At 39.1% G+C, this 10,731-nt stretch overlaps 2 protein-coding genes across 4 annotated transcripts; one reads left to right on the forward strand and one right to left on the reverse strand.

The window, feature by feature from the left end:
• Positions 1-3,585: 3,585 nt before the first annotated feature.
• Positions 3,586-6,135, reverse strand: LOC108601814 (serine protease 7). The gene is made up of 5 exons (XM_017989751.2): positions 5,895-6,135; positions 4,598-4,939; positions 4,424-4,532; positions 4,080-4,366; positions 3,586-4,005 (listed from the first exon to the last, which is right to left on the reverse strand). Exons 1-5 carry the CDS (start codon positions 5,965-5,967, stop codon positions 3,707-3,709), a joined length of 1,110 nt encoding a protein of 369 aa, XP_017845240.1. The 5' UTR covers positions 5,968-6,135; the 3' UTR covers positions 3,586-3,706.
• Positions 6,136-6,412: 277 nt separating this feature from the next.
• Positions 6,413-7,217, forward strand: LOC108602586. Of its 3 annotated transcripts, none has more exons than XM_017990723.1 (3): positions 6,413-6,787; positions 6,840-6,962; positions 7,018-7,217. In XM_017990723.1, exons 1-3 carry the CDS (start codon positions 6,492-6,494, stop codon positions 7,151-7,153), a joined length of 555 nt encoding a protein of 184 aa, XP_017846212.1. In that variant the 5' UTR covers positions 6,413-6,491; the 3' UTR covers positions 7,154-7,217. The 3 variants fall into 3 exon arrangements, with proteins under 3 accessions (XP_017846212.1, XP_017846213.1, XP_017846214.1); XM_017990725.1 differs by having other exon boundaries at positions 6,700-6,787; positions 6,869-6,962; XM_017990724.1 differs by lacking the exon at positions 7,018-7,217 and having other exon boundaries at positions 6,869-6,948.
• Positions 7,218-10,731: the final 3,514 nt, after the last annotated feature.

Genomic DNA, 10,731 nt, shown 5'->3' on the forward strand with positions numbered 1-10,731 from the left:
CCAAGGCTTTTACTTTTAGCTAAAGCGACTGCCTTGACTAAACTTTTAGTGCTGTGGTTGTGGTAATTGATGAATCAAAAATGAATCAATGATAATTTGCTTGATGAACGAACATGATAATTCACATAGGCAAAGTAAAGTACACATTTCTTAGTAAAGAAGGTGCATTAAATATGCCAACATTGCAACATTGAAAGTTCTCCACCGCTTTGAATTTTATTATTATTTTCTTTTTACAACAAGGGCGTCGCTAAGTGTGGGTAGGTTGCTACTAAGACCGTGCCCAAGATTTCCTCAAGCAGCATAAATAAATATTATAGAGGCTAAAAACTTCTTTATATTTTCGGTCGATACGCAAACCTCTTTCGATATGCTAACGCAACAAATGTATTTACAAAAAACAACGAATTGGTAAACCACCCTCCCACAAATTACATTCTGGCTACGCCCATGATTTCCAATGCTTACAACAGAATCTGTTGAGCATAAATGCATTGGACATCAGCACTTTTACAAACGAATCAGAATTTAGTAGACCATAAAGCTATGTGTATGCTTACTTTTGCCAATCTTTCTTATTTATTTATTTATTTCTAAAATTTGCATGCTTTGACCTTTCGTCCGCTTTTGCTCGCACAATTGAGCTCAAAAATTCAAACTAGATTCGCAAATCTTTATTTCCTCTAAATTTAAGTTTTAACGAGAAATTTATAATAACGTGACATCTATACATCATTTTTTGTATGCTCTCATAGACCATTGCTGTTGTTGGGGTATTTTTAGTGTCATTGCGTTATCAGCTGGTGCTATAAATATTTAATTTAATTATGTTAAAAATCCAAAACACCAAAGCTCGCAAACAAACTCAATAGATTGTAAAATCATAGGCAATTGCAAAATGCAAATGGAAAGTAAATAATGAAATTGTTATACTCAAAATGGGTGCTGCCAAATGATGTGACCGTCACTGTTGCATTCTGGCCAACAATCAACAAATGCCATTGATAAACGAGGTCGAAACCAAATCGCATTAAAGTCCCATACAAAGTGCCCGGCAGCGGTAATCAAATGTGCGGCGTGCACCCAAAACAACACAATACAAATGCCGTTAAGAGTGTTCCAAGAATTAGTTCCGCATTCAATTCAGTTCAGGTTACGTTCGCGTGAGCTTACAATATTTAATGAAATGCTACAGAGCTATCAATAAAAATCATTGTCACTGTTAAGTATTTAGCTTATTGCATTAACTTGGAAAGAACACGAAGAATTCTTCTACAAGAAGAGTGCATTTGTTTAATTTAAATTATAGGAATTAGTAATTTTTCTATCATAATATAATATAATCAACAGGTTATAATTAGGAGAGCATACAGTATTGACGATTTTGCATTCGCATCAATTTTGGAATTGTTTTAGAGCTTGCTATGCATTTCAGCGTAGCAAAAAAAAAAAAAAAATGAAAATTGCTGCCAAAAATCCACTTTGGCATTTTGACGGGCGCTTGAGTTCTAAACGGGCCAGCAACGAGTTTATTCAGGCCAAAGTCATAAATTGTACAAAAGTCGGGAATTGGCATTTGTGGGTATGGGGAGCAATTCATGAGGACTATGTGCTGTGAGCCACTTTGGCATTGCCACTGTTTGGGTTTGAATGCTAAATGAAATTATTGCAGGTTCAGCTTTTGCCTAGTTTTTTTTTATTCATCGCGATACACATGGCGTATGCGTAACGTTTACCCAATTCATCAATCAGAGCGAGAATAGCCAAATTCAGAGTCTCGCTTTATGTTGTGTTACGCAGATATGTTTGTAAAATGTACATGCTAACGTGCTTCTATTTTATTTTTTCTTTGCTGGTCAACACAACAAACAAACTGACTCGGATTTATGTGTCCGCTGCCACAGCGGGTGGTAGCTCTGTCGACTCGACACACAGTCACTTGCTGCACTTATGAGAAATTAGGCTCAAAATAAAACTTAAAACACACACTTATGTATATGCTACATTTAACTAAGAGTATCACTCATAAGGCAATTGGTCAAACTGATTCTAATTGGTGATCTTGGTTAAGAAAACAGCTTCAAGACTTACAGCATCTACCAAAATATAATTGAGTGTGGTCTTTGCGTTCGCAGCTTGTATTTGATTAATACACGGATTATGCTTATGTTAGCTTCCATTAAATGAGGCCTTAGCAAAATTAAAGTCAAAGTAATGTGAAGTTCAAGCAAATCAGACCCAAAGTCCAACAGTTTACATATTATATGCATAAATGCTACACTTAATACGCTTCCCGATATACATACATATGCTTAAGTATGAATATGTGCCCTAGGGTCACTCGAGACAGTGTTTGCAAAGCCTTGCCACAGTGCGAGTAATCCACCAGCAGGATCGTTAGAGCCGGCGGCCATTTAAAATGCTACAAACGTAACTCAATTACGCCGCGTCGCCCTAGCCGTCCGTTCGATCCAGAGAGCTGCGCCAAATCTCTGGAGGCCATTATACAAATGCACGCACTTGATTTCAAAGTGTGGGTGGGAGCGGGAGTTGGATTGTGGAATAGCCAATTGACAGCAGTCATTTGGCCAGCAGGTGTTGGATTGCTCCATATCAGTCGGCTGGTGTTAGTGGTAGTGTTTGTGCTTGTGTGTGTGGGTTCGTTCGTGTTAATTACATTTGGTTTGCATTTGTGTAGAGTTGTCTGAAATTAAATTAAAACTTTTTGCTGGTATTTAGGCAGAGTGATATTCTTGTTGTTGTTGTTGCAGCCACCGCCACACATGACCAGACGTGCAAGTCGACTAAAAAGGAAACTGAACTTTCAACTACGTGGAGGCTCAGAGTGTTTTTTGGCAACGGTTGCTTTAAGTTGTTGGCAGGGCGCAACAAAAACGCATCAAAACAGCAGTTTTTCATTTAAAATTTACGATTTGTTTTTTGGGAGCCGCAAACAAAATGTTGAACAAAAAACTCTTACTGTTAAAAAGCGTTTAGTCTGCATAAATTCCATCTTAATTTAAGCGAAACTTGTAGACACTCGCGTCATGCCCACTCTGGGGTACGAAACTCCTTCTGACTTCAGCCGCTTACCAATGCCAAACTGCGTAGCCGTGCCGCTCTTGTTTTCTATTCGATCCGCTTAGGGGCATTTGGTTGCACTTCAATGCACTTCATTGAATAGCTTTATTTAGTTCAGTTGTTCTGCTGCCTGGGCTGCATTTCCTGCAGCCCTCATTAACCTTTCTCTGCACTGAAATAATGAGCCATTCATTGTCTACTTTGTTTAACACTGCTACGCCCACTTGCCGCCCGTTGCTCAGCATTTCCAACGCAGCAGTTACACTGTACGCTGGCCGGTGTAAGTTGAGCGCGCCCAGTGCGAATAATGGAAATTCATTGCCAAATTGCATAGAAAATCGTTGAGGGCACTAAGATGCTGCCCCGCCCACACTTGGCCTGCTGAAAGTTACTTTCGAAGAAAGCAGCGTTTTAATTACCGCAAACGTTGGCAGTAAGCGCATTACGTCTAAGCAGCGCTGCACCATTAAAACTGCCGATAAAATCGCATTCAATGCAAGTTAATTAAAGTGCGTAAACTTCGCTATATTCGACCAACAACACGCTTTGCCTTGTCTCGCCTTACTTTTAATTAAAAACTTAACTTTACAGAAGGTGCATTTTCTAATGGTGTGATGTTCTCTCTTCATGGCCGCAACTCTCCCTCTATCCAGCTGATATACTCCGAAACCCTGGTATAGACGCCAGGCCAGCCCGCGAGCCCACAACGATTACCAAAGGAGACGACGCCTTCTAGAAACCAAGCGCTCGTAAGACGCATCAATGGACCACCCGAATCTCCGTCACAGCTATCGCGAGCGAATTCTCCGCCAGCGCATAGCTGGTTACTTATCAAACGTATATTCGCCTCTTCAAATTTTTTGGAGCACGCTTTACCATCTACGAAACGTATATCCAATCGCTGTTTGACGTTACTCTTGCGTGCTGGATCGAAGAATGAAAGGAGACTTAATTAGCTTGTCTAGATCTGGTCTTTATTTTTAAGGGAACACACTTACCCGTCAGCGAACGTCCCCAGCCACTGACAGTGAATACCTCGACGGGACTGATAGCTGATCGAGTGCTGGCGAGTGGCAAACAGACGGGTTGAATGTACTCATTGAGCACGACGGGCGCGCTCAGTCTGATCAGCGCAATATCATGATGCTTATTGTTGCTACTTGGGTCGTATTCCGGGTGCGCGATAACTTGTTCGATGTTAAATTCCTGTATAGGTGGATTGCAAACCTCATTGTGGCAATCTCTATCCGTGGAGAGATCGTGCTCGCCCACGCGCACTCTAGTACTGCATAATTATCAAAATGTTTATAACAAGTCAATTAGCCAGTTGTAAGCTACTTACAGACGACCCACTTTCTTTTCGACTTCACCTATTACACAGTGGGCTGCGGTCAGTACATAGCGACTGTTGATCAGGCTACCCGCGCACTCCAGAGCACGTTGACCATTCTCTGCAAAATCAAAACATATGTATAAGCAACGTCAAAGTTTGGGAACAGTTGTGTGTATTTCTTACTAGTTTCATATTCCAACAGTACCATCCAAACGAACTCATCTAGTGCGGTATCATTGCCATTGTAGATTTTATCAGCAAGTGAATTGGCTCCACAGGCCGGTGGCTTGGGCAGTTCAACGGACGACATAGCGGCAGGTCTCACGGTTGTAATGAAGCCCTTATCTTCATTGCAGCACACAAAAGGTGGACGGCCTCCCTGACCATTTTGACATTGAGATTTCTGCAGAAATTGGCGATCCTCGCTGCTGATTTGTCCAGTTGGCTTCTGCAATATTTCCAGCAGACTGGCGCATTCATAGATTGAGATGCATCTACCATTATTTCGGTTAGGATTCTGGCAATCTACAAGAAATAAAAAAAAAAATAAAATACAAATTGGGCGCAATCAACTTTTATGTACACTTTGACTAGGGCATCGCAGTAAATACACGCACGCGCTCACTAACACAAACACACAAAACAGTCCACGCGTTATCTGCAACGCTGCTGTCAAAGGTTATTATACTCTCTATTCTCTATTCTACAGGAAATTCCATATAAACGCGGAATTCCCATCATTAATAACAGTTATAGGGGAATTACCCAAATAAGATTAGTAACTGAATCAATCTTGTTTTAATCTATTGTACGGACTTAGCATTCTCCATTTCTAAATTATATTTTTAACATCTTAGCATATAGAAAACTTACTTAGCATATACATATACCAATGAAAGCCCTGAGTTGATATTATTAAAAAAAAATCATAATTTTGCTTAAGTCATGACAACAGCTATTACGAAAATAAAGATAAAATTACCATTCTATTCTTCTTATTGAAAACACTCTGATGTAATAAGCAAAATGAATAAATACGTAAGTCTACATACTAATTGTATAATTTAAATAATATTCTATGGTGAGAAAAAGCCACTGAACTTATTCTCACTTGTACTTGTACTAATGAATGAGTAAGCTTGTTGCCATACAACACATATTCCGTGGAGGTAAATAATTGTTGTCATATTTTGTATTACATATTATAAATGTAAACAATTGAAATTGCTGCTGAAGTAATTTACACCACTTGATTATATCTTTGATGAATCGCACATCATTTGTTAATGCACTAATTCCAGTGCGCAGTGTTATGAGATGCGATATGGCTTATACAAGTAAATTGAATTAAAAACTGGTAAGCGAATTCAATGCCGCGCAATGCTAACTTGTCGATAGTTTATCAGCTGTTTGTACAGCTTATAGGGCAAACAGGGGTCAGGGTCATGTACGCAATTATATGAAGGCGACTGGTACTTACTCTGTTGCGCATACGCTGGGACGCACAGCAGCGCAGCAGCCAGAACTGATAGTGCAGCTAACGTTGTCTTCATTACTTGCTTTGGGAAATAACGTGTGCTGACTAATTCGCAAACACAAATTAAATTACAAGCTGAAATTCACTTTCGATTACTCGCACTCGAAACGCGGTTTAATTCCGGTTCTAATAGAAACAAGCTGAACGCGCCGCCGTGACGATCACACAGCAAACAATGATTGGGACTGATAACTTGGACTGAGACTTGGCGTTCAGTGAGCAAAAGTTTTGAGTGAGCTTTGAAGCGAGCTGAGCTTTCGCTCACTCTCAGTAACAACTTTAGCAGTGGCTTATCGAGCAATATTATCGAACCGCTTCTTGCTTGCACTCTGGCGTTGCGATAAGCTAAGTGCAAAAAATTCCCCACGACAGAAGCAGCTTAAAAGTACGACTTTAATTTTGAATATAATACAACTGAACTCACAAAGCAAGCTGTTAGCAAAATAGAAACAGAAAACACATGTTCAAAGCAAAAACACAAGCACACATTAAAATAAATAATTGAAAAACACATACGACTAATACATATATTCAAATAGAATGGGCGATGGTGAAAAGCGACGCGACCTTGGAAGCGTAGCCTCGCTTGGAAAGGCGAGATTGACCGGGATCCGTTTCTCCCAAGTGCAGCCAAGAGAGAGCATACAAGTACCGAATGTAGACGTTCGCGAAACTCTTCATCCGTTCAAATTCCGTCACTCCGAAGATGAAGATGGAAACACCTACAGGAGGGAGACCCAACTGGAACTGTACTTATCTGAGCACAAGCACATCCCGCATGACGAAGTAGATGTTTCAAGTAAACATCCCAGTTATACTAACTTCAAGATTCCCTAGTAAGTACCTAGTAAGTCATTTGCCCTAAGATGATACCCGCATACCCTGCAGCAATATGGTCTGCGCACAACGTTATGTAGAGTCTCGCAAGACCTACGAGGCCCAACTCGAGCATGAGATCAAGCAAATGATTGATTTCCAGCGCAGTGCAGCTGATGCCTGCTATTTTGTGCGGTGAGTGTCGAAGAGCTTATCAAAACGGTTAAAATACTTTTCTTCTCGCGCTTAGCTGCATGGCATATACCACGTTTTGGCCACCCTTGCATAATATGACCGAAGTGAGGCACACGGGGAAGCATTTCTTTAGGCTGACGCGCAAGGAGAAGAGCCGCTTTCTTCAAATCATGAACACTGACATAACGTAGACTAAGGGATTTGAAAAACAAACTGTACCAAATTGTCATTATTAGATAACTAAAGCTTTTTACAGAAACAATTACTCACATTGTTTTAAAATCACTCATTCGCACCATGTTCATTCGCATTAGTTGGCTTAGAATAATTAATATAAGCTCAATATGCCGTGCTTTTGTTCTTTTATGTTTAGTTGCCGGAACTTCTGAACCCTTTATGTTCTACTTTACATGCGCCATACTTAATTTGCTTACCTATAAATATTTAACTTAGGTATTGTTGAACTTCCTTTTTAATAAGCCTCTTATCGCATATATCACTTAATTTTAATTACAGTTTATTCACTCAAAGTACCACTGAGCATATCAGATCCAGTGTCATCACACATCGAACTTTATCTTTCGAGAGTCACAAGCATGTATGTATGTATATGAAACCCACAAAAAACAGAAATGCATAATGCGAATGATTTTTCAAAATTTGTTTACTTCTGCTCAGCAGGTGGGTATTATAGGCTCCCAGGGTTAAGTTCAGCTTAGGCTAACTGCACTTGGCCAGAAGTTGTGACTGTATAACCAGATAGTTGGATGAATTGAATGGCAAACAGGTACATAAGACCAAGTAGTTGGCCCTACAAGTGCTGGTGCTCAGTTGGGAGCAGATACAACGGTTATCGTATTTGAACGAGGACACAATGACTCTTAACTGACACTTTGTTGTGCTTGTTGCTGTGACAGTTGGGCTACTAGCCTGTGTTAGGCTTGGCTTGACACGGCTTTTGTCTCTTGTTTTTCCCAGCTCAGCATTTTAGTTGCTCTTTTTTGCATTCTTTGCAGTTGTTTTTATTTTTTTTTGCTATGCTCAACGCTGGCTTTTTATTTGTGGGCTTAGGTCAGCCGTTTGCTATTTCATAGTTGGGCTTTCAGTTGTTTGCCGCCCGTGCAGCATTGTTTAATAACTTTCCTGCTTAGAACAGGCTTTTCCAGCACGTTGCCGGATATGCCGGACACGGCGACGCAGACAGAGACGGCAAAGAAAAACTTGCTGCGCAAATTTAACAAAAGCAGCTTCTGCTTCTGCTTTAGTCTCTGCTGCTCTTGTTTGCATGGATTAGTTTGCACCGCGCTGACCATAATGATGAAATTACAGCAGCTCTTAAAACTGATGATGGCCAACAGATGCTCTAGCACTAGCTAGCAGCGTGACGGCTAATTTGCGTGTCGGCTGCCCAGCAGTTGGCCAGAAGTTTGCGTAAAGTTTCAAGCTGTGTACGGCTAGCGAGCCAGCAATTAAATTTTAGCTTGCTTTGCTTAAAGTGTTCGTTCGTCAATTGCAGCAAACTTCAAGCGCATCGATTGCCACTCGAGCCATACTCAGCAGCCCCTCATGCCTTTGGTAGGCGCTGTCAACTTCTATGTTGATTTAGTGCCTTGTTGTTCACATTTTAATTGAATTCAAGAAAATCTATTTCAAGTACTATTCAATTGCCAATTATACATACATACTATATGCATATACATGGGCAGCTGTAGATTTGTGCGTCCTTTTTTTCGAAACTTTATTTAATTATTAAGAGTCAAGTTTAAAAAACATTGTTTTGATAGAGATTATAATATAAATTATTCTAAGCCCTTAGTAAACTAAAACAAATAGAAAAATAATTATCTAATTGATGTTTCTTGTATTTCGTTTATGCTATGGCGCTTATTGTTTTTAATGATTGCGTATGTCACTCTGCTGTCACAAATATTGTTCTTGATGCTTTTGTGGCATCAAGTGACACTTTGTAAGTGAAACTGCTACAAAACTTTTAATTACTTAAAATAATTTTCAAGCTTCATGACCAGGAATAAATTGCTTAAATTAAGCAGAAGTGCAGTAAATTTATGCCTCAATTAGTTTTCATGTTTTAAAACTGCTCTTTTACTGGTACAAACATAAATTAAGCGGGCGAAAAAAAAACAACAACAAGCAGCATGAACGTATTAGTTTAAGGCGCAACCAACTTTTCAATACACTTTTATGACTCTAACACGAAAAATCTAAAATTGTGCGGAGCTATGTAGTAAACAAATATTAGAATATTCATTTCTATACACATTGACATCTTGATAAATTGAAAAGGGTATATAACAAGCAGAAGGAGGCGTGGTAGATCTTATTAAGTATACATAATCTTTATTAGGAAGAGATACTGAGTCGATATAGCTATGTCTATTTGTACATTTGGATGTATGAGCAACAGAATCTAAGCAGCCAGAAGAGCTAGGCTAACAAAATTTGGTATGAGGTGGTCATATGTGCGAGCCAAATTGCTTTTAATTAATTTTTTATTTCCTCCCCCCTTCACAGCGAACACGTGCTGTGACCCGTCAGCTGTTGTGTGTTTATGTGCTTGTAATGCCCTAGTTAAAGTGTATGTGAAAGTTGGCTGCGACAAACTTTAATCCGAGTTCTTATTTATTATTGAAAACAAAACATTTTTCTACCGGTGCTTGCGAAATATTTTTTTATTTATCAGAATATAAGAGGTTCAAATGCAACCCAGTACGTCTGACCACCATCTTATCCGACCAGTTACCATAAAATAACAATGAGATTTTATAGAATGGGTGTATAAGCGTAGACCAACCAAAAAAATATATACATTTATGTTATTAACGAATGTATTTAGTCTTAGCTTTGAAATTCGACTTTATGAGCAAATTTTCAATTTCTTATAGATAAGTTCATTGATGAAATTTACATGTATTACGGAGTAACAAAGTTGTAATCCTACAAAACTTATCGACTTAGTTTATCTTATTTATTAAGAATATACCATATTTACATTATTTGAACGGAGATGTCTCCATTTACCTGTTACATACATTTATACAACGCCATGAAACCCTTTTCCATGTTTGTCAAAGATGTTCAAGGGTATACAAAGGAATTTAAATTAGTCGGAATAATAACAAACCCATAAGCACACACAATCAAACATATGGAGATATGCACATGAAAAAGCATAACTAAGGAAAATGAAGCAAAGCTTGTATCCACATACATAGTACAGATACACGAACATGTAATTTGAATTTGACCAAGAGCGAATTAATGAACTAAAAAGAGCGTGGCAAAACACAAACAAAAAAGGAATGAACCACAGCAGTAGCGCGGAACAAGGGAAAAGCCAGCGCGACCACAGAACTCGGGCTAACACATGTTCAATTAGGTAAATGCGCATTTGTCTGACATTTTTATGGCTTAGCTGGGCTGCAGCAAACGGTGCGTATGTGTAATTCCTAGAATGCATAACTTTAGCGCAGCAACTGAGCAAGAATTTAATTAGTATTGCAAAACGCTGCAATTTCAAGCTGTGCTATTCTATGCGCGAAATATTTGTGTGTGCGAGAGCGCTTTGTATATTTTCTCATTTCCGCAACTCGTTTGTTACTCAGCTAAAAAATTATATTTCAATTAGCTGCTAACTGAACTGTAAGTCGTTTCCACAACGTTGCCCTTTATGTCGAGTTATCTCAAGCATTGAATGCGTTTTTGGTCTTGAATTCGGTTTTGGTCTATTATATAAATAATTCCAAATCAA

The sequence above is a fragment of the Drosophila busckii genome, chromosome 3R (assembly GCF_011750605.1).
Source record: "Drosophila busckii strain San Diego stock center, stock number 13000-0081.31 chromosome 3R, ASM1175060v1, whole genome shotgun sequence".
Classification (NCBI taxonomy): domain Eukaryota; kingdom Metazoa; phylum Arthropoda; class Insecta; order Diptera; family Drosophilidae; genus Drosophila; species Drosophila busckii.

Coding starts and splice junctions, on each gene's coding strand:
- LOC108601814 (XM_017989751.2), bottom strand. CDS start 5,967: ATGAAGACAACGTTAGCTGCACTATCAGTTCTGGCTGCTGCGCTGCTG. Junction 4,940..5,894: donor CCCAGCGTATGCGCAACAGA/GTAAGTACCAGT, acceptor TATTTCTTGTAG/ATTGCCAGAATCCTAACCGA. Junction 4,006..4,079: donor CTGGGGACGTTCGCTGACGG/GTAAGTGTGTTC, acceptor TCTTCGATCCAG/CACGCAAGAGTAACGTCAAA.
- LOC108602586 (XM_017990723.1), top strand. CDS start 6,492: ATGGGCGATGGTGAAAAGCGACGCGACCTTGGAAGCGTAGCCTCGCTT. Junction 6,788..6,839: donor ACTAACTTCAAGATTCCCTA/GTAAGTACCTAG, acceptor CATACCCTGCAG/CAATATGGTCTGCGCACAAC. Junction 6,963..7,017: donor GATGCCTGCTATTTTGTGCG/GTGAGTGTCGAA, acceptor TCTCGCGCTTAG/CTGCATGGCATATACCACGT.